This window comes from Rhagoletis zephyria, unplaced genomic scaffold (genome assembly GCF_001687245.7).
Source record: "Rhagoletis zephyria isolate East Lansing unplaced genomic scaffold, Rhagoletis_zephyria_1.1 Rzeph_scaffold_03810, whole genome shotgun sequence".
Taxonomy (NCBI): Eukaryota; Metazoa; Arthropoda; class Insecta; order Diptera; family Tephritidae; genus Rhagoletis; species Rhagoletis zephyria.
The window spans coordinates 20-22,936 of NW_016160893.1; the positions used below are offsets into that span (position 1 = coordinate 20).

At 35.8% G+C, this 22,917-nt stretch overlaps 2 protein-coding genes across 2 annotated transcripts in view; one reads left to right on the plus strand and one right to left on the minus strand.

Annotated features, from left to right (window-relative positions):
• Positions 1 to 2,492: 2,492 nt before the first annotated feature.
• Positions 2,493 to 8,025, minus strand: LOC108369704 (putative ammonium transporter 3). The gene is made up of 2 exons (XM_017624871.1): positions 7,217 to 8,025; positions 2,493 to 3,304 (listed from the first exon to the last, which is right to left on the minus strand). Exons 1-2 carry the CDS (start codon positions 7,374 to 7,376, stop codon positions 3,006 to 3,008), a joined length of 459 nt encoding a protein of 152 aa, XP_017480360.1. The 5' UTR covers positions 7,377 to 8,025; the 3' UTR covers positions 2,493 to 3,005.
• An 8,349-nt stretch (positions 8,026 to 16,374) lies between these two features.
• LOC108369703 (putative mediator of RNA polymerase II transcription subunit 26) overlaps positions 16,375 to 22,917 on the plus strand; it is a 39,532-nt gene continuing 32,989 nt past the window's right edge. The window contains 1 exon segment of the mRNA XM_017624870.1: positions 16,375 to 16,562. Coding sequence (XP_017480359.1) covers positions 16,523 to 16,562 — 40 coding nt within the window. The 5' untranslated portion in view covers positions 16,375 to 16,522.

The window sequence follows — 22,917 nt, forward strand, 5'->3', positions numbered from 1 at the left end:
ACAAGTTGCATGTGCATGAGAAATGTTTGAAAATAAATTGGCGGCGTGCGTGAATATTAGGTTAGCCTGTGAACGATTGTTTAACAGTTCGAAAGGTGTTTTAAGGCGCCGCAAAGCAAGCGGGTATTGGCTAGTGTAATGTATGTAGTAATTATCAGTCGTAAATATAGATAAAGTATTCCACTGTACGTCAGTTTCATCCACGCCTACTTTGGCTTTTAAATTTTGTGATGATGTTTGTAAAGTTGGAAAGTGGTTTTTAACACGGCTTCACTTAAATTTAATTTACTAGTTCAAATATAACTCGATTCAAAATCTTTTCACTTTCTTAAAAACGACATTAAATTAGCTACAATAACCTGATCGGGGACAAATATACCGTTCGCAAAATAAAACGGCTTACAATAAAACAAATTTCTGTTGTTGATTTTTGTTTTTACCACCATAATAAAATTTAAAAAGGGGGACAAAAAATATGTTTGGAAATGACCAATGTATGTTCATGAAGTATTTACGTGGGTGATAATGCGTAAAATTTGTTGAAATTTTTCATACGGGTATTATTGGAGATCAATTAGTCTCGACTTATCCCTTACGCGTGTAATTGGCGATCAATTAGCACCGCCTCATCTCTAACGGGTACAATTAATTATGGATGACAATGTACGCACTTATTCAATGAAATTTCATATGCGCTTTTGGCACATAGAAAGAGCATTCGCTTAACTAACCAGAAAACCCTGGTACCGTATCAAAAAAAAGTTCAATTTTTTCGAAGCCATTTTGAACACTCACTATGAGAATATTTCAAGGGTGTAAATTTTTTTCCGACACCCTCAAAAGCTGTCAAATCGGTTTTCTTTAACTTTTTTGTTTGATGTGAAGCAACTTCCGGTCGAAACCAGAAGTTGGTAATACCACCAAAAGATAGAGCTTTCGCGATTTTTTAAGTTATATTTTTTCGTTTTTCAATACCGAACATATCCCTCAATTTTAGAGGTGGGGTCGACGGTTGGTCTGTATTGAAAATTAATTCAAGGTTGTCTGCCAATTCTGATGGTCTTACAGTACTGCCAGTCCATGTTAAAAGTGCATTGTTGCAAGTATAAGTCAACATACTTCAGATGGGCTGTCATTTTGACAGCACATTATTAACATTATAAATAGTAGAAATATCTAAGCAGCCCATTCTGATGGTCACATCATTTGAGAAATGCAAAAAAAAAGAAACGTAATTTCCGTGCGTACGGATGGGCGAGAGAATACATATCGCACACGATCTTCAAAAGTTACACTATTAAACAATTAAACGTTTCACATTGTCGAAATTAAGGATGCTTTTATTTAACTAATGATATGGTATCTGAGATCATATTAATGGTATCTTCTCGGTTTTCTTCAACCAAATGCGAAAATTATGAAACCAAAGGTAACAACGAAATTAAATCATTTGAAAAAACTTCAACTGGAGTATTATAGACAAATACAGGACAAAAAAATATTTTAAATACATATGTATTCACAATGTTGTTCAAGTAAAATCTTTTTTCTATTCTTTTGTATAAGAATATGGTTTGCGCTTTAACAAAACCTATAAAAATCAAGTATTCAAGCTATATACAACATTTAGAAAAAATCAACAATTTAGCCAAAATTTGTATTCTGAATTTTTAGAACATTTTCGGGTATATAGGTTCAAAGCCCATTAAATTTTATTATAACTAACAATGTGCAGCTAAAAATTCCCGTTGATATATTTTTTTTTGCCGCCGGTCTTTTGTGTTTTATTTTTTGAAATTTGCCAACAATAGTAGTGTGCAATTAAATACCTGTCAATTTTTTTTACTTAAAGAATCATTCAAGATATTTAGGCAATCAAAAGCTCCAGAAAAATGAGTTTTAAATGGAGCACGATATGTTCGCGTTTTACTTGTTTATAAAAAACGTAATGCAACCGGCCGCTGTTGTGTAGTGTTTTAAGAAGTGCGCGCTTTCACTCCCCAGGGCCTGGATTCAAGCCCTGGTCAAAGCAACATCGGAAAAAAACATAGAAAACAATTTTTTTCTTAACAGTGGTCGCCCCTCGGCAGAATATGGCAAACCTCCGGAGTGTATTTCTGCGATGAAAAACAGCTTCTCATAAAAATACGATCGCCGTTCGGAGTGGGCGTCAAAGTGTAGGTCCCTCCCCTTTGTGTGACAACATCAACGCGCACGCCACAAATCGGAGGAGAAGCTCGGCCAAACACTAACATATGTGTAAGCGCCAATCTATTATTATTATTAACGCAAGCGTTCGAAAATTAATGCAATAAAGTTGACTATACTTTTGTAGAGAAATTTATAATATAAAGGTAACTACAAAATATAAAGCGGGTGTGAAGAGTTTTACTTGTTTTTCAAACAAAATCCTCTAACAAAAAACTACCAAAATGAAAAAAAAAATTATATGTATTTTTACCAACCCAAATTTTTTCTACCAATTTTGGTAATTTACCAAAGTGGCAACCCTGGTTGGAAACCTAAGGTTGGTTATGAGATCGTTCTCAGTTCAGTATGCATATTAGATTTCGAACATTCGCCACAATATTTATCGCGTACGTATAAGCATACGAAATATTAGACTGACCCAATTTTGGCCAATGTCGTTATTTTTTTTTTTTTGCTGATAGCTAAAACTTTCGAATACTTGTATAAATTCATCTGACCAAGTCAGCGAACCCGAAAACATATATTTAGCCTGGAAGCGCGAAAATTTTCTACAAAATCTACCCTTGACGTCTCCTTCAATACGCTCTAAAATATTACTTGGTAGCCAAAAATCTTACAAACCAGAGACTCGAATTGGGTTAATATTTGAATTTCGCAACCAGACTTGTTCAGATGAGTTTTCACAAGTATTCGAAAGTTTTTAGCTATCAGCCTCAAAATATAGCGTCATTGTATAAAATTGGGTCAGTCTAATAAATATATGTATAAGTGAGTGCATAAAAATTAATATAAAATTAATAAACGCACCTCTCCGCCATAGCGCCACTAACAATTGTTGTTGCTGTCGTAGCGAAGGACAGCTGAAAGAGAAAGGCGGCGAAAATTTGTCCCATCAAAGGATCGCCCACCGGTGGGTCGAGCAGAAAATCTCCAACCGCTATGAATGGATTCGATAGCGGTCCACGTCCATAGCTCATACCATAGCCGAAGAGCCAATAAGTGAAGCCACCCAATACAATGTCAATGACGTTCTTCATCATTATGTTCACCTCATTCTTAATTGACACACAACCTGACTCTAGCATGCCAAAGCCTGTGGGGAGAAAAAAGAAAGTTTGAAATGATGAAAAAATCAAAAAAAAAAGAATAAAAAGAAATGCGTTTGAAGTAGGAAGTACAAGCTCGGCCTAACACTAACATATCTCACGCGATCTTCAAAAGTGACACAACTAAAAATTACACGTTCGCCAGAAAATGCGAAAACCTATTTCTTAGCACATGCTCATCATATTGGCAAGAGGACTTTACCTTAGGTTTTTTCAACAAATTATAATAAGATTTTACTCCAGCAATTACTAAAAGGTAAATAAAGGCTCTGTGTGCATTTTTTGTGCATAATTTCTAAAATGGCAAACTTTGAGTTGTGTCACTTTTGAAGATCGTGTGCGATATGTGTAAGTGCCAATTACACGGTGCTACAAAAAAGTCATGAAATGCACCCGAAACAAAACGTAGTGTAGGTTGAAGGCATAGTCGAGCACAACATGGAAATAGGTCCGGTATAGTTCTAGAACCCTCCAATTTTTTTATAGCAAAAAACCATTATTTTAATACTTGATGCACTTATCTATTAATAGCTTGACCATTTCCCATCCGATTTAAAAAATCGAAGAAGTTTTGAAAGGAGGATTTATAGACATTTAAAACGATGTATATATACATTGTAGGATTTAGCTAGTTGGGAGTTTTCATCGGTTAAATTTTAATGAGCCACTATTTTTCTTCATTTTTTTTTAACTTTGATCAGAGAAACACAACAACAACCACGTGGAAGGGAAGTTCTGAGCTAGAACGATGAATTCGCCTTTAATATATTTTTGAATGTTGTAAATCCTCTGGTAGGTAGTCGATCGATCCACTCACATCTTGCCTGCAGCTTTTCGCCCACAAGCTTATCAATTTCACCATAGCCTGATGAATTCTTGTATTTATGCTACAACTTGGTGCTGCAGACGGTGGGATCAAAGATTCCTTTCCTGCCTACCCTGGCATTGAAATTGCCTAAAACCATTTTTATATCGTGGTGACGACAGCGCTTATAGTTAAGACGCCTCGATCTTCTCTTCCGTTCGGGCATGGGCACAAATAAGCGAGGTGTTCGAAAAATCTCACTTTGATTGAGGACCATTAAGGTCCGGACTTCAAATCATTGTCTATTAGCGAACCGCTTGCCTTACGACAGACTCTCGCTTGCAACTAGTCCTCATGGTAAGCAGACGCTGTGGATTTCAGTGTTGCTCACGTTGGCTAAGGTGCGTAAACGAGGACGTAAGTGTAGGAATTTAGTAAAGATAAGCATTTGTAGCTGCATTCATTGAAACCCTACTATTCCGCATCGCTTAGCTACATATGTACACCTCTAAACTTTACGATTATTCTCTATGACTAAGGCTAATATATTCTTCTTGGCTACCCCAAGTCCATTTATCATTATTCTAAGTCATTAAAGGTCCTTACTCTGTGGTTTTCTTAGTATGTTTGAAACCGTTATTTTGGCTGAGAGTACAATAAAGATGTGCATGCAGTTGCATGAGAGGTGTGTAAATTTTATTACTCGTAAATTTTAGTCGCCGATTAGGCTTATTTTTCCATCCACTAGAAATACACCACAAATAAAACCGAACAAATTCATCGTTTCTTGCCCAAAATGATAAAGGCCAAATGTTTAAAAGATTTCCTCATGACTTTCCACAATGAGAGAAGTTTTAAGTGGTTTTCTTTTCATTTGTGTTGAGCGTTTTTCAGGTTTTCAGCTTGTGTCTACTTCTTTGACGATCTGGACGATCTTGGCCAGGGTTTGAAAAACTGTCAGCAAAGCAGCAACGGCATTACTATTTTTGCTTTTGCTTAGCTTTGAAATTTTCGATTTCGGTTCGAACTGCTTTGATTTTGCTGTAACTTTGAAAAGTTTATTTTGTTTTTTTATCGGCAGTTTATTTAAACAATTTTATTGCTTTCGATTTGCTGTGATAGTGCTTTTGCTGTGCTGTTATCTGCTTGGCTGTGTTGTGCACATGACGCTTTTGCAGCGTGGTATATTATCTAAGTACATATTAACTCCGCCATCAGTGCAAAGCTTATCAGGGTAAGCGACTAGTGGATTTGCGCACGCATACATATAATATCCTCTATTTCTGCCAATTCGATGCTTCGCAGCAAATTTATAATCAAATTGCTGTTGATTTGCTGCTGCTGCGCTGTCTTTGTGCTTCCACAATTTGCTTTCGAAATTTCATAGCAAAACGGCAGCCAAAGCATTTGCTTTTTTCTGAATTGCTTTTGCTTTGCTTTCGATATCATACATGCCGAAGTCAAAGCACAGCAAAAGCAAATTAAATAAAAATATTACAGCATTTTCAAACCCTGATCTTGGCATATTGTCATTGTAAAGACTGACCACATACCAATATATTCTTGATAGTTGAAATATGTGTAGGAATAGGATTTGGGGGACTGTGCACTCCGAGTGAATTTTGAGCAGTTTGCTAAAAGTGTTCGTACACGATATGTATTTGCATGTGTACATGCCACGTTTTACATATGGAAATGCCAACATATCTTGAAAAGCCAAATTCGATTTTTTTCTGTACCAAGCAGATGCACGTTCATCCGAAATGGAAATGTTTCTATTTTCATCTGACATACAGATAGGATCATCTTTAGTTTTATTTCCTTTTCAAAGAACGGGATTTTGAACAGTTAATTAAATACTGTGAATTTGACAGACATATGCAATTACATATTTATCGAAACAGTCACATTTACAGATGGAAATACATATCGTGGATTCGAAGATCGGGATCTACTTATACATTCAAATTGTAGCTTAAAATCGACCTTTGGAACGGAAATCACGAAAACTTCAACCGAAATCAATGTTCATGTAAAAATTTTGGAGTGCCGCTGAATTCCAATAAGAAATAAACCAAATAAATATGGGACCACCATTGAGGTACCACTTTTTCGATAAAAACAGTTCACTTGGTCCAAAGTTATCCGGCAACCTAAACCATGAATTGATAGCTTTTCTCCTTTTTCCCAAGTCGGTGAAAAAGTCTACATAGACTTCTTCGAAGCAAAGCTTGTTAAGTTATCGATGACTCATGGCGAAGCGGCAATAAAATATGTAAATATTTATATTCGTATCACTAAAAAATCTATTTGGCGTTCGTAGGGTATTCGGGTGCAGCTTTATTTCAGATCAGGACCATGAAATAAAGAATAACCTCAAAATATCAAAGTGTTTGCCTTTTTTAAATTATGCTGCTAAATGAACATTTGAGTAGCCAACTTGCAAAGTGCGCTACGTAAATTTTTTTTAAATTTTTAGTTTTTGGTGGGTAACGTACCAGTATTTAAAATAGTTTCATGTTCACTAACAATACAGTGCAAAATCCTTATATGTTCTGAAAAAATAGCATTAAATGTTAACTACTCTTGCAAAAGTCGCTATAATACTTATGCATGTATTTATACACTTTCAAAACTCTCCACCTTCTGAATTGCAAGAAAACGTGGTGGTTTCGGTGCCTAGTGGAAGACGTCTTAAAAAAGAAGCAGACCAACCTTCTTGGAAGAGAGAACGTGAAAAGCTAAAAAAAGCTAGCTATTGTAAAAGTTACTGTTTCAAAACTCGCAATATTAAATTTTCATATATAAAATTTGCAAAAAGTACCGCACTGCGATTTTGTTTTTTATTGTTATTATACAATTTGGATGGTGCTTGTTCTTGTAGACGTTTTTTTTTAATTTGTGGCTTACTATTATTAAATCACATAACGCTGTTTGCAAGTTGACTACTCATTTGGAATATTGATTTTAAAACGTTCAATACTTTTATATTTCCAAATTTATATTGAAATTTTATTATTTTATCTCCAAATTTTTATGTACTCGTATGAACATATGCATGTATATCGAATAAATTTTTTGCTCCAAACCTTACCAGTTTGCATTGTGAAAATGATGAATGATGACGTCAGCACCCAATTTGTGTCCTCGACACTAAGATCGTATAAGCCGGGTATTACATAACTGCTATTGCGTACAACACCCTTTAAAGCTGTTGCTTGTGAAGCTGAGACATTTGTCACTTTCGATGTCATCTCTAAGAAGTATTTGTTTTTTTTTTTTTATACTGCCTTCATTCTTTGCTAGCAAAAGATCAACATCCCAAACCTGAAGCGGATGCTAAGAGAAAATTAGTTATTCACTATGCACATTTCCGCTGGCGAGAGGATAACGAGTGCTGTACGTTGTTTACCGACTATGACTGACAGGTGTTTTGAAGTAAATAGTTCGCCCGATTTTCGTTCATAATTGGTTGATTCGTGTTCGTGGCTCCTTTTAAATAATGGGCAAATAAATCGTTGAAAAAAAAAACAACTAACAACAACCACTGCTAAAACTATGTAGGTAAGTAGTCTCCGGACAACAACAGCTATTCATTCACATTTAAATTAGATTTGAAATTAACTGCACCAAATAAGCGCAGCGCTTCCCAGCCAGCAGTAAAACATAAATTTTGCCGACAGTGCGGTCTCGTAAATTTTTCCGTATTCGGAAACGAACAGAAAACGATTACATTTTTCGTTAACTTACGTATCCAAAAACGTTCAAAGAACGGAAAACCACCACAATTTCTTTCATTTTCGTATCCGGAAAATCGCTCAAAAATTATGATGTTATTTGAAACCAGTAATTGTATTTTTTTATTTTAAAGCGAGAGATCAATCCACTCACATAGTATAGGCCTTAGGATCTCTTAACCAAAATATACAGTTACAACTTCAGACTAAAGGTAAACTGACTTAAACTAATTATTATACATATTCGATTTGAAAGTCTCAAATGCATTTTTTTAGAACACAACTCTTTAAAAACTTCTTAATCAATTTGATCTTTTCTTTCGTTATGTGTTGTAGTAGGTTTGAAGGATTGATTTTGTCGAAGCAGATTGTTCTCACGCTCTCAAGCTCGCATACCCCGCAGTATCAGCACTAAGGTGGAGTTAGTCTTTTGAATATATGACTGTGGGTTAACAATGTATGTCCAATCCTTAGGCGGATGAACGCTTTTAAATCATTACATCACTCGTCGTGAGGGAGATGTGGTCTTCTGCCTACTCGGTTGATGTTAGAGTAATGATGTTGGAAGTTGATCCAGTTAAGCTTTCTCCCTCTTATGCCGTATCTGACTCGATCTGCCTTAAAATGTCTTCTTTCAGGATCCATCTTGATACAATTAGGGGTTCTTCGGTGGCTAACTTTGCTCATCGATCGGCGGCTTCGTTTCCATTTATGCCACATCAGTTTTATTCTCTTCTCGCATTGCAATAGCAAATTTCTTATATATATTTGAAACCAAATGATTTTGTTTTCGAACGTTCACGATTGATGCAATTGAAGAGAGGCTGGAAGAGGTTACTATAGGGCTATTCGTGATCCGGTGCAAATGGCCTAGCATTATTGCATTGCAAATTTGTATTGCAAATTATTTGCAATACACAAACAATTTACACGCATTTGCATTTGTCATGGCTTGACAAATTTGCAATACCGAAAATCCAGAGCATAAAAAGTTTTACCATGACAGTTTAATAAAGGTAGCTCACAATCCATGGCATATTTCTGCAATTGCATAAATTTGTCAGCTCTTATGCACCGAATCGCGAATAGCCCTTATGTATTTGCCTTTTGTTTCCATTACAAATTTAACAGCTTCGAAATTGCCACAGCCTCGGATGTGAACACGGAACAGCCATGATGCAGAACATTCGTGCCAATTGTCTGCTTTTCTTCATCTGGCACTGCAAATGCGATGGTGATTAAAGCTTTGGACCCATCAGTGTAAATGAATTTCCATTCCGTATATCGGAACGTATGCGCCAGTTGAAGGAAGGACTTACGGAAGAGAGACGGAAGGGTGCTATTTTTTGGGAGACGAGATAACTCGCGTATTACGAAAGCTAATCCACGGGGGCGAACGAACAAACATCCAACATTTTGCGGCTTCAACACATCTTTCAATTGCAGATTTTCTAGCCCTTTGGTTTCGAACTATGCCGGAGTCTTTCCCTGCATCGTGGAGAAATGTCTTTGGGGTATGAGATTGGTATGAGTCTTTTGACATTATATGGGGCTCTTTCGTCTAATGATGGTAGGTCAGTTTTAGCTAATATGAATCTCGTAGGTTAGGTTGGAAATTCCCGGAGACTTCTCCTAATTGTAGCGTGGTACGGAGCGCATAATAACATGAGATAATTCTTCGCACAATTCGACGACGGATATTTAATGTCATTAAGTCGAGTGCGTAGCTTTTACTTGATTTGCAAACAATGCCTAAATGTAAATCTACTATCAAACATTAACACTAATATTCGTAAGGAATTACAATTAGATATATTACAATTGTTGTTTTTTCCATTTTCGAACTTTTGCTGGCTGGGTTATTTCGATCTTTGGTGCATTGAACAAGTATGTATATATGTATGTGTATGTGTAAACGTGCCCTACAAAAATTTGAGGACCAGGTCCACTTGGTCGTAGTTTTAAAGTATGTGCAAAAGGACCAGGTCTTATACTAGTAACTTGTTACGCTTACTTGGCCCACTTAAAATGTAAAAAACTGATATATGTGTTGAGCACCACCTCTTCGTGGCCCATCGGCAATATGATTCGCTTGCCGAATGTGCCATGGTCCAAAAGGAGTAGTTGTCTAGGTGGTCCCATGTTATGCAGCCTTCGACCAGAGGTGGTCAGGTCCATTAACATCGCAATGTTAATGTAACCATATTTTCTCCATATATTTGGACCATTTTCGTTACTAGTGTTGGTTACAAGGTACCGTGGTCCTGTACTAGTATTTAACCTAGTCCCACTTTTTGCAGGGTGTTTACAGAAGTATGTATGTATGTGTGTATATATGTTTATATGGATGCATGGGCATTATTTGGATTTGAACAGTCAATACGCTACTTGGGGTATTTCAAGCATGGTAGAGTTTGTGAAATTAATGAAACTAATAAATAGATTAAAGTGCAATAAAATTAATTTAAATAAATAAAACTAGTTTAAATAAAATAAAATAACATTAGTTGAAGTAAAACACATAACATTAATTTAAGTTGAATTAAATCAATTTAAATCAAACTAAATTTAATTACATACATTAAATAAAATAAAGCTAAGTAAAATTTGTATTTGTCAATGTTATTGTGGCTTGTTAACATTTTATTTTTAATATTTTTATTGAGCTTTGTACCACGATTGTTTATTAGGAAAAATTGAAAAAGCAACAAAGTCTAAGCGGTAGAAGTTATAGCACTATTTCGGAGATCACCACAGCAGCAGCAGGACTTCCCCGCTGAAGTGTAGAAAAAAGAAGTCTGATGTGGAGATGTGGTGATCTCCGAAATAGTCCTATAACTTCTACCGCTTAGACTTTGTTGCTTTTTCAATTTTTCCTAATAAACAATCGTGGTACAAAGCTCAATAAAAATATCATAAGTCAAATTTATTTAAAATTAAATAATATAAATTATATGAAGTTTAACGACAAATTAAATTAAAAGTAAAATAAAATTATACTCAATGAAACGAAATTGAACTAAATTGAATAAAGTTACATAAAATTAAATTAAACCAATTTATATTAACTGCAATTTAATTATTAAATTATAATAATTATTAAATTAAATTACACACATAAGTTAAATTAAAATAATGCTAACTTTCATGAAATAAAATTAAATTAAATATATTCAATTAAGTTAAAATAATTTACATAAAGAGCTGTTAATATAAATTTGTGCAGCTAAATTTAACTAATGATCTAACTATACTTTAAAACGGATAAATTAACGGCCCTAAGGTAAACTAATTTAGAATTAAATAAAAACGAATAAAAGAACTTGAAAATAGCGTACTCAATGCAACTTAAAATGCCTCCAAGATTGAATGCGAGTTGTCAACAAGTTTGCATGTCAACACGTTAACTAATCTGAACAGTGGCGTATCAACAAGCTCGTAAGTGTAGGTGGGGTTTTAGCGATGTACATATGTATGAATACAACTTTTTACAAATAATATAAGATTACAATGGTATAGGCAAGATTGAGTATTTTGCTCTTATAAAAAAGTTCACTCGCACGCCATAAAGTTTTTATGCACAAAGAATGCTTCCTCAAATTGTTTTCTCACATATCCTTAAACCATTATGCTTCTAACGAGAAGCTAGTTCTAGGTTAACGTGTAATTCGACATCGGTCTTGTGGGTTTTTAAGAGGACAGTTACATTAAAAGTGCATGCAATTAAGTCCGCCAAGCATTCCCTAATAGCTTTATTTGAGATTGTTTAACGTTACACGTTATAACGATAGGAACAATGTTTAGCTTTGCTTTCAGTATATTTGTTTAAAGGTGTTCAGTGTGGTTTTTAGTCTCCTGACCAGAAGCTTCATCCCTCCTTTGGACATTGAACTAACTATGTATATAGTTAGCTCCCTTAAAGTGTGTGTGTATGTATGTATGTATTTACATACAAACAAATTAACCTTTAAACATACTCCTATAAAATGTACATGCACATTTATGTACATACGTGCGCATACCTTATGCGTGTACAGCTTTTACAAAGCCACAGATAATATAATATTTATCTATTTTGAAGGAGCGATTAAATTAAATTACTCAAAGGTTAACCTCGCCCCGTTCAGCCCTTAATCGTTTTGGCTTAGCGGTTTTTATACTTCGTGTGACGATGATTTGTTGTTGCTTTCAACACGTCAAAATTTAGTCAGTCATTGGCGTTTTTTTTTTCATGTAGACACGGTTTTCATGAATGAATAATTGTATGCATGAATGGGAAGTGGGCTGGCTGTTGAAGCGGAAAACGGAAGCAGAACTTTGCTGGACTATTTAAATTTACCTTTATATTGGAGATATACTTGTAAGTATAGGGCAGGAGTAACATGGTGTCATCGCTATCACTGGCGGATAACTGACCTTGCTAAGGTTATGGACGAGGAGCAGTGCTGCCGAGAGCACTAATATGGGAGTTTTTTACTACTATTTTGTTATTCATACTCCCGTACTCCCCAAGGTGCGATTATACTACTATTTTGCTATGAAATTTGTTCACAACATAGAAGCAAAGATAGAGCGGTAATGTCTGCATACCCAGCTCAATATTTGTAATTTTTTGTTTGTGACAATATTGAAGTAAATGAGCGATATGTAGTTTACTTTATTGTTAAAATTTATTAAAGCCGTCATCGATTCGCCAACAGTTAGCGAGTGGCGAAACGAACGAACTCAATGAGGTACAACCAAACTCGCTATCGTCTATCCGTGCTAGCTAACTTTGTTGTTGCTTTCACATGCAAAATTCTTCTTTAAGCGACCGGAACTCAAACATAGCGAGCGAGGAGTGGCGAATCGATGACGGCTAAAGTAACTCAAACGATGTCACATTGAACACTGCCAGAGTTTTTCTCTCACGGTATGATAAAGTTGCGTTGTGGTTTTTGGCGCTCAAGCCGTAAGATGAAACTTACAGCTGAAAGAGCGCTGAAAGCCTGAAAAGCGCTGACCGCCTAAAAAGCTTGTTGGCGAGTTATACTCTTTGACTATACTACGAGTACATATACCGTACTTGCGGAGGTGATTTGTGCCTCGGGAAGTGACCACTTAAGAATTCCAAAAGTTGTCAATCATCCGATTTGCTTAATGAAGTAACCCCTCGAAGCCTCCCAGTCATTACTGAGTGTTGCAACTGGTTGCGGGCTTAGAAATACGTGACCTGAGTCCTTTGTAACCAAATCAGCAGGAAATCCCGTGGGACCTGTAACTTACGACTATTTAAAGTAGTAGTATGCCTACTTTAGAGGTACTTAGTTTGAATGCTGCCCAATGACTTGCGCGCATTTGGTTCAAAGCCCCTCCACCTATTTGCCATTATGCTGTCTCCCTGTCGGCTTGGAGCACCGAAGGTTGGGTACTATCCTTGGACATTGGAACCACGTCTAGATTTCTGCTCCAATAATTTCCATCTCACTCTACTTCTTTTAAACCTATAAGAAGCTGTAAGTTAGGCTTAAAAGATTTTTAAGAAATTTGGGGTCTACTCCCTAAAATGTCAAAATACTACCAAAAATTACGTTTTTTACTACTTTAAAAAATATAAAACGGTAGCAAATAACAGATAATTGGCATTATAAGTTGGACTGCGAGTTTACGTCTGATTTCTATCGGTGGGAACGGAGCAGACATTCGTAAATTCCTTAAAGTATTATAGACTTTGCCTACAGTTGAATTCACATGGTCAATGTAGGTAAGGCCAGTGTTGATAATAAACCCAAGGTTAGTTACTTTTGACACAAATTTAATTGGTTTGCCACCAATGTGTAACGATGGAATAGTTGCTAGGTTAAGACGTTTCTAACAAATAGGTAAAACAAAACACTTTTCACAATTAAGACGAAGACCATTTAACTGTGCCCAGGACCTTATAGACATCAGTTCTCTGTTGAAGCTTGCGCACAAATTAGCTGAGTCCTCAAGAGGACCTGACATATAGAGCTGGCGTGGGGCACCCGTGAAAAAAGTCCTTTGTTCAGAAATTTGAGATCCAACCTTGACACGCTGAGACCTCTCTTTCAGATAGCTACGCATCAGCTTTACTGCTGACTCTCCAAACCCAAAGTAGTTTTTTAATTTAAAGCACAGTAGTTCATGGCTAACTGAATCAAAGGCTTTAGAGAAATCCACAAACATAGTAGAGTTAAGTGGTTCTTGTCGAACAGTATTCTAATGTCATCAAGTATCTTTACCATTGCAGTAGAGCAGCTGTGATAGGGTCTGAATCCGGATGGAAATGGGGATAAAAGGTGTCAATGATACGATTTATGTCATTTTAAATTGTGAAAAAATTTTACTTTAGAATTTGATTGAAGAGCGCCCTATTTCAAAACTATATTGAAAAACTATTTATAAATGAAGTTAATCAATGCATATTGTTAGTAGTTTTCATTAGAGTTTGAACAATTCCTTTCACTATTTGGCTTTTAGTAACTTTAACGAAAGCTAAACTTATTTTATTTTATTAACTTTAGTACAGTTTTAAAAAATTTTCTTGCTTAAAAAGTTTTTGTTACACTATTTTATATTATTCCTTTGATTGTACATGTTAAATGAAAGTTTGCTTTTAAAATATATTTTTTTACATTTTATGAATCTGAATTTTTACAAAATTTTTGGGTATGTAGTTCTATAGCCTGTTAAATTTTAGTACAACAAAGTACAAAGTTTTAAGCGGCTAAAAATTTCGTTGATTTGAAATATTTACTCTTTTTTGTTGGCGGCTTTTTGCACATTCTTTCCTAATATAGAACAAAATGGGCAAGACCGTTTGCTAAAAAAAAAATTTTAAAAATCAACGCCAGTTTTTATAAACTGCATTTGTTGTATGAAAAAACCCGCAAAGGCAGTCGGCAAAAAAAAAAATATGATTAAAAATCAACCCAATTTTTCAGCCGCTTAAAATTGCACTTTATTACAGTAAAATTTAACAGGCTATTAAACTGCAAACCCAAAAAAAAATCAGATAAAGTTCAAACAATAGACGAAATACCTACATACTTAACAAAAACCGCCATGTACTTTGCTCTATAGTGTACATATACACAAACATTCATATTTATGTATGCACTTGTATCTGCCAAAATTCAAGTTCAAAGTTTCTATTCAGTATCGGGCTGATAAAGTTTTCGGAAGTATGTAAATGCATATTGCAACGGAAATGCATTATTTAACAGCTGTAATTTCTCAGCTGAGGCAATGAATTCTTCTGCTCTGACAGCCAGGCAGTTCATTGGTGAATCGCTGAAATTCATCGCGCTGAGATGTTGGCAGTGTTGCCGTTTTATCATTTTCGAGCGGATAGAAATGAGCCAAAAAGTGGAACGTGTTGGGTTTTTCGGAGTGACAAGGAAAAAACGTTTGCCAAAGTATGTAAAACTCATGTGTGTTATAAACATACACTTACCTGCATACATATATGTAGATATGTATCTGCGTGCACCTATTGTGTTTTAAATATTAACAAGCTATTAACAAATTATTTTTTACAAATATATGTTTCACGGTATTAAAAAAAAACACTATACACTTAAATCAAAGTTTAAAACTTTATACAAAATCAAGGAAAGTTCAACGAATTTTTTAGTAAAAGTAAACAAAGCCGAATGAGAGGATAAAACAAACTGTAAAATAGTAAATTTTCTCAATAATAAATTTTTCGACAGATTGTATTAAATTACAAAATAATTTGATTTATAAAAAGAATTAATGGCGAAAATGTTAAAAAACGGCGATTAGCAAATTTTAGTGCTTCTAATGTTTCTGAGGCGTTGTTTACTTTTACATGAGGATTGTCAAAATCGGCAAATCCCAAGTAGCGGTTTTTAGAACATTCCACATTTGTTCGCTATATCGTGATGTTATAAAAAGCAAAGCTGGCAGCACTCCGCAAGGTTGCAGATATCTCTCAAAATATATTCGAAAAATATCTTGATATGGAAGGAACTGCTTTACACTGTTAATGAAAAAAATTGCAAAACTCAACGCCATTTTTAGCAACTTCAATCTTGCACTTTATTATACTAATTTTTTTTTTATTAGTGTCTTATTAAGTTTGATCCAAAACCTGAGATCTATCAGATTTTATTGAAATCTACCACAGTTTTCCAAATTTTACACAGAATTTTTGTAAATCCGATCACTGCGTACTGTTCGGGTTAAAAAGGAGTGAAACAGTCCGAAAGGAGTGAAAACGGCAGCTCTGATTGTTGCATCCAATCAGAATATTTTCTTTAGTGCTACCACACTTTGAGCTTTGAACAATTTTTAATTAGTTTTACATATTTCAAGTAATTCTTTCAAATTTAATTTAATTTTCGTGTAAAGGGAAAATACCTGAAATTTGAAAATTTATTACAGTACATGAAAACTATTAAAAATCTGCAGTCAAATGAGTTGACTTATCGAAATTCATTCTAAATTGATCCGGCAGCACTTGTTTGTGGTTGCTTTTTGCAGAGTCCAGTTGGAAGAAGAAATATTCGGGCGAGTGTGCTAAAAAATAGGACAAGAGATAGATTTAGTCCTTTTACTTTGAAATCGTGTACGCTAATTAGTTGAAAATATAAATAAACTATTTGTGAGTTAAAGGAAATTGTGTAAAGTGTGCGATAATGTATGTTTTTGCTGTGCTTGCCTTTAATTTCATTCAAGGTAAAGTTGGAAAAATTGTATACCAATCTGAAAATGTAAACCTATCGCCATGTTGGTGGAGTGCAGTAGGAATTTGCAGGAAAAAACCCTAAAGTGCCAACTGAAAAGATATTGAGATGCGAATGTGTGTATATTTATACAAGCATTTTGTTTTTTTGAAGTAAATAATACATATTAAAAGTATAACCGGATTCAAATGGTACTGTAGAAATTGTGTCAATTGCATTTTCTTCGTGTAAGTTCAGCTGTTCATATTTTCTCAATGCGTTCGTTGGCAATTAACACCAACAAACGAACGAATGGTCCATGGCCAACGTCAGCGGAGTCCCAAATTTATGGGACACCCCCTTTGCTGTCGCGTCGAGTCCCAGTGCTGGGTTGTGCAGTTTTCAGAACGTCCTTTTTTCTTCATCTGCGCTTTGTGTTCATCTTCGTTGTTGCGTTCTTCTGTTTGGTGTTTAGCCTCGTCTTGTATGCCTCCCAATTGTGAAGCCTGTCGGGTACTTTCGTTTGTGCTGATTAATTTATGCACGAAGCGCATCAGGAGCAAATACGAATAGATCTCTAAAGCGAAGCTGGCGGTTGAAGGAGGCCATGGAGCAGGCCAAACAACATATTCAGATGTATCATTGGATGTACATACGTATGGTGTACGCTCGTACATACATACATATGTATGTGCTTATGAGTCGCCATATCTACTATAGATGCCGACATGAGTGGGTGGTTGGAGGAGTGCAACAGCACCTTGTAACGGCCATAAGGTGTGGTGTATGTTCAATGTGTTATTTGAATGGGGGCGACTCCTGTTTAGTTGCAAGTTAGTGAATAGGTGTCGGTCGCTGCGGAGAACTGTTTCTATTGTTGCACATATCGTGGTTTAGTTTTGGGGTTTCAGTTTTGAATTGAGTGTGTGCCACTTAGTGGATGGTGTCGGACGAAATGATTTCGCCTGGATACTAGTCATACATACTGTTCGGTAAATATTAGACGCAAGTACTAAAAGAATACTTACATATGTATGTTCACGCACAGCCTTGTATAAAAAAAGTTCTCAGTTGAGTTAATACTCATTGGACCTGCAATACTCAAAGACAGAAATAGCCAAAAAATTAGGAAAACGTAAAACTTGTTAAAAGTTCCAAGTTTTATGAAATTGTACATATTGAAATACTTTTAATTTGTCGATGTTTACATTTAGAATCGAAAATTCTGGCATTTGTGTATATATAGTCCCCTGAAAAAGTAATAAACATCATCGTTGAAATGCAAAAAGTCGTAACCATGATCAAAATATAGTAAGGTAGAACCGCTGAGAGTCATTTTTAAAATTCTTGACGTTTCCAAAAATTTAATTTTCATTTCCAATCTCAAGCAACAACAATTTCGAACAATTTCAATTTTTTATTTTCACTTTTATATGATTTTAAAATGTTGGCAAACTTCAGAAAAAAATCATGGCCGACAAATAGAGAGAACGGTTCTACCTTGCTATGTTTTTATCATGGTCGTAACCATGATAAAAATATAGTAAGGTAGAACCGCTGAGAGTTACTTTTAAAATTCTTGACGTTTCCAAACATTTTAATTTTTAAATATACTCACAAACTCACACACACATTTTCATTTTCAATCTCAAGCAACAACAATTTATAACAATTTCAATTTTTTATTTTCAATTTTATATGATTTTAAAATGCTGGCAAACTACAAAAAAAAATCTTGGCCGACAAAATGAGAGAACGGTTCTACCTTGCTATGTTTTTATCATGGTCGTAACTATTAAGAAATTCAAAATTCACTTTTTGATTTATATGATGGATTTCATCGAATTACATACATATGTACCTACATAAATCCCCACATCATTTTATGAAAACGAAATTTAAATAATAGACACTTTTTGCATTTCAGGTGACGATATGTATATTTAATACCCCCATCACCGATTTGCCCAAAAATACTTTCTGATAATAAAATCTATAAATTTGCAAGCAACTTTACTTCAAATTGATACCAATTCTGAAATTTTTATGAATCACTTCAATTCTAAAAAGTTAAAATAAATCAATCTTTAGAGGTATGAATGTCATACATACATACATATGGCATGTTTAATAATATAGAGAAGTAATTCAAAATGTGTAAAGGAGTCTCCTTGGCAGCTTCGCAAAAGCGATACAGGTCACTGGAGAGGATTCCTTATTTATACAAGCGCCCTATTGGCCTGCAATGGCCTTGCAATGATTCATAGTTTCTCCTTGGGGATATCCATGAATAACCTATATCTTTTCATATTGTACCCTCCTAATATGCTTTGCCTGGCTTAGACTCGTGGTGTTACGCCAATGCAGTTACCTCGGTTAGGTATTTTCCTTTCTCAGCATTTCCTTTATAATGTTGGGTCCCACTATAAGGAAGGGCTCAGATCATATCGGGGTCGAGGCTGCGGCCGTTCTCGCCAACTGATAAGCTTCTTCATACCCCCATGTGCCCTGGTACCCAAATCAGTTGAATATCATTAACCTCAGCCAGAGCATTAAGCCTCTACACACTCGAAAACCAAGGAGCACTTGATCTCGAATGATGGGAGAGCTTTAGTAGCCGTAAGATTTCCGCTCGCAATAAGTTCCGGAACAACGGCAGACCACGTACATACATATGTATACTTCTCAAAAAAGGGCTCCAAAGAGGAATTTATACTGATTATAACAACATACTTTTTTGGGGGAAACAAAACTGTAAGTTTTATTCAAGTTCAAAGGGCCAAAAAAGGGAATTTTTAAACTTTAATATCTCGTAAACCATTAAAGATATTTTAAGGATATCATTAGAAAGGTAACAAAAATATCTTTTGATACACAAAAATATTCTTTATTGATAAAATTTATGCTAAAGCAAGTTCTGATAAAAAAACGAATTTTAATTGCATATATAATACGCGAAGGGATTTTTTGTCCAGGTCATCAGATCTGTACCATTCGTTCGATTCAAAAAATTTGGTGTCAAATTAAAGGGCTAAAAAGGTTTAAGAAGGTAGTAGTTTGGAAATGGGTTGCCACCTGTTTTGAAAGTCGTATTTAGTTTAATTATACATAAGTTACATAAAATTTTAAAATATGGGTATCACACGTACGAGTTTAACAATCTTTAAATTGAGCACTTGGAATCTTTAAGGACATCAGAATTGAAAAAATTAAATTCAAATTATTTATTAAGATACATGGATTTTCAAAAGATGGGTATCAATCGAAATGGGTTTGATAATAATTTATTTCTGAACTTTATTTAGGCGAGTTGCCATGTGCTTAAAAAGTCAAATTCAACTTAATTCATCAGTATATTCAGAAATGTACAACAATCCCAGACGATAAATAGATTTTCTGAGATACTTCGCCGACCTAAACGGGGTTAGATCGCCGAAACAACAGCCCTTGCTCGAGTAAAACCCGAGTCATTCCGGTACGTAGAACCAGCTATTGTCAATAAAGTACAGAGCCGCAACAAGGTTCCCAAGTCGCTAGCCGGCAGTATTTGGGGCAAAGACAAAGAAACGTTGCTGACTACATACAAGGCTACAGACGGTACAGAACACCACCTTCACGATGAGGCGAAAATGGTCCCATTTAGGGAGCACAACACGATGCTCTGCAAGCAGTTCCTTGTTGGGAGCCACAGATGTGGCCACCCAAATAGACAGCTGCTTGCAGAGGAGCCCTCGCCGAGGCACGTCAGGAGGCATCTGTATGAACTGACGGACCAAGTCCAGAGGTTCATTAAGCATCCTCTGGACCCCTCAGCTCACAGACAGGCCCTGAACGGCATTCACAGGGACGCAGTCTCGAGTTATGTAGACTCAATCCCTGTGAATGCCGTTCTAGGTACACAAACACCGGACATAGACCCGACGGAGCTCCATCTGCCTCGGGAGACCAGAACAACAATTGCCCAACTTCGCTCTGGCTACTGCAGCAGGCTAAATTCCTACCTGAGTAGGTTAAATGCGGATGTGCCGAACGAATGTCCGGCATGCGAAGAGACCCCTCACGACTCGAAACATCTCTTCGCATGCCCAAAAAAAACCCCACAACCCTAACGGCGTTGTCTCTATGGACCGACCCCATAGAGCCTGCACGCTTCTTGGGGCTGCCGTTAGTGGAACTCGACAACAACGACTGAGATATCAGCCGATCTGGGCGGGGTTGTTGTAGCCGCTACAACAACAACATAAATAGATTTTATTTTGATAATACATACTTGTGACGGGGCTGCCACCTGTTTGAAAAGTGCAATTTGTTTTACTTATACACAACCTACATAAATAAAATATCGAAATATTAGTGTCAAACGAAAGAGTTTTCAGAAAGCTTTTAGCTGATAATATTTTTAATTGGGGTTGCCACCTATTTTTTTGAAGGTCATCACATCTGCACCGTTATTTCGAATTTACAAAATGAGACGTCACATTAGAAAACTACGATCCACATAGACGTGCAGTAAGGTTTTACTTTAGAAGTTAGAACCTTTTTAGCGGTACAGGGTGATTTGAGATTTGATGGAATGAAAACTGACTTCATGCGAGACCTCTATCACTCAGAAATGGTTTAGATGAATAATTAGGAATATTTTTTGATGTTTTTGAATAGGGTTTCACCTTTTGAAAAAGCTAACTTCAATTTTGGTGTTTTAACGCCATACGGGTTCACTATTACATATATGTAAATACCATAGTTAAATAGGGTGTAAATCGTATCTGAACAATCGCAAATATTTTTACGCAGAACTTCTTTCTGCGTAGGCGCCCATCGGCCGCGTTTAGGAAATATAACCCTTACTAAGTAGAATTATCCTTTCTGTATTGCCGGGAAAGAGGGGCGGAAGTATTTTGGCGCAGAACTTCTTTCTGCGTATCCGGCCTTCGGCCGCGCTTAGGGAATATAAACCTAACTAAGTAGAATTATCCTTTCGGTTTTGCTAGAAAAGAGGGGCGGAAGTGTTTTTGCGCAGAAAATCCCTCTTTCTTTTCGAACGTTCGGCACAATGTTTATGGTGTGGGTACATACATACATGCATACATACTTTGTACATACAAGTGATCAGCAAAGAGTGCCTATAAGTATGTCTAAATCAGGGAAACGCCCCCACTCTGATGCACGCATATGCACAACGACATTGATTTATGTGTATAAGTTGTCTTAGATATGAATACGACGCCATCATCATACTCATACCATCCCCAACAAGTTTGATCCTCAGCCCAACGGAGTTTGATGTACAATATTCATTGCATGAGTGGAATCATGTAAATAATGTAAATCATTCCACTCAACCCGAAATTTGTAAATGCTGTTTTCGCCAACTATGGTTAAGTATACTTATGTATGTATTTATGTATGTATGTATATACATACTTATATACATATACAATATTCATACATACATACCCAGCCAGCAAAATATCCGGAAACGTATGCGAAAATGGAAACAATTTCGTATAAAAACCTTATGTGTCATCCGTTTTCCGATTCCGTTTGCGGATCTTTTTCAGCTCAATTCTCCCACTAAAGTGTTCATCCGAGACGTATATGCAGAAAACTATCGAAAATGGTTGTAAAACAGATGAGCTTTCGGCTGTTTTCCTGAAAATTTCCTTAGTCAATTTTTCGTTGAAAACGATTTCATTATGAACTTCCCAGAAACTTTTTGGTATTTTGAGAAAACCAAACAAAAAACAAATTTAAGATTCAGCAATTATTTCAATTTTAATGTGTTGCTTCTGACGGAATTCGAACCTGGGACCTCCTGAAAGCTAATAAATAGTAGCACACTTCTCTGCACACTCAGCTACTGGCGAATACGTATACATACATGTTTTCAAATGCTCAGTTTGAACAAATATTTTAAAATTATTAAGGGTACACATTTAAAAGCGCAAAACTCTCGCAAACTGGGCAAACTGTACAATTTTAAACCCTCGCAAATGAAATGTCAAAATTTGTAGGGAAAGCCATTTGCACAAAAAGGGAATCTTTGCGCGGCAATTTTGTAGCGCAACTTTGGGCAGTGTGCTGTGCAACCCTCAATCAGCTATTTTGTTTACATTCATTTTGGTTTGTGCTCAACGCTTTTTCGAAATAATTGCGGTAAGAATTAAATATTTACCATGATTCAATAATACAAGGTTCGATAAACAGACAGTTGTCTCTCTCGCACCGCTCCCTTAGCAGTGGCACCTTGTTGCTTCTTTGCAAATTTACATGGAAACAGTGTAGCTTTGGTGTGAAATAAAAGTATAAGCTTTTGTGCAATATGTTTATTTGTATATGCATATGAAGCATATTTAACTGATGAAAAC

Bases quoted from the DNA above. Each gene is read 5' to 3' on its own strand.
- LOC108369704 (XM_017624871.1), bottom strand. From the start codon at position 7,376: ATGACATCGAAAGTGACAAATGTCTCAGCTTCACAAGCAACAGCTTTA. The intron at 3,305-7,216 runs GTAAGGTTTGGA...TTCTCCCCACAG, and splicing joins CATTTTCACAATGCAAACTG to GCTTTGGCATGCTAGAGTCA.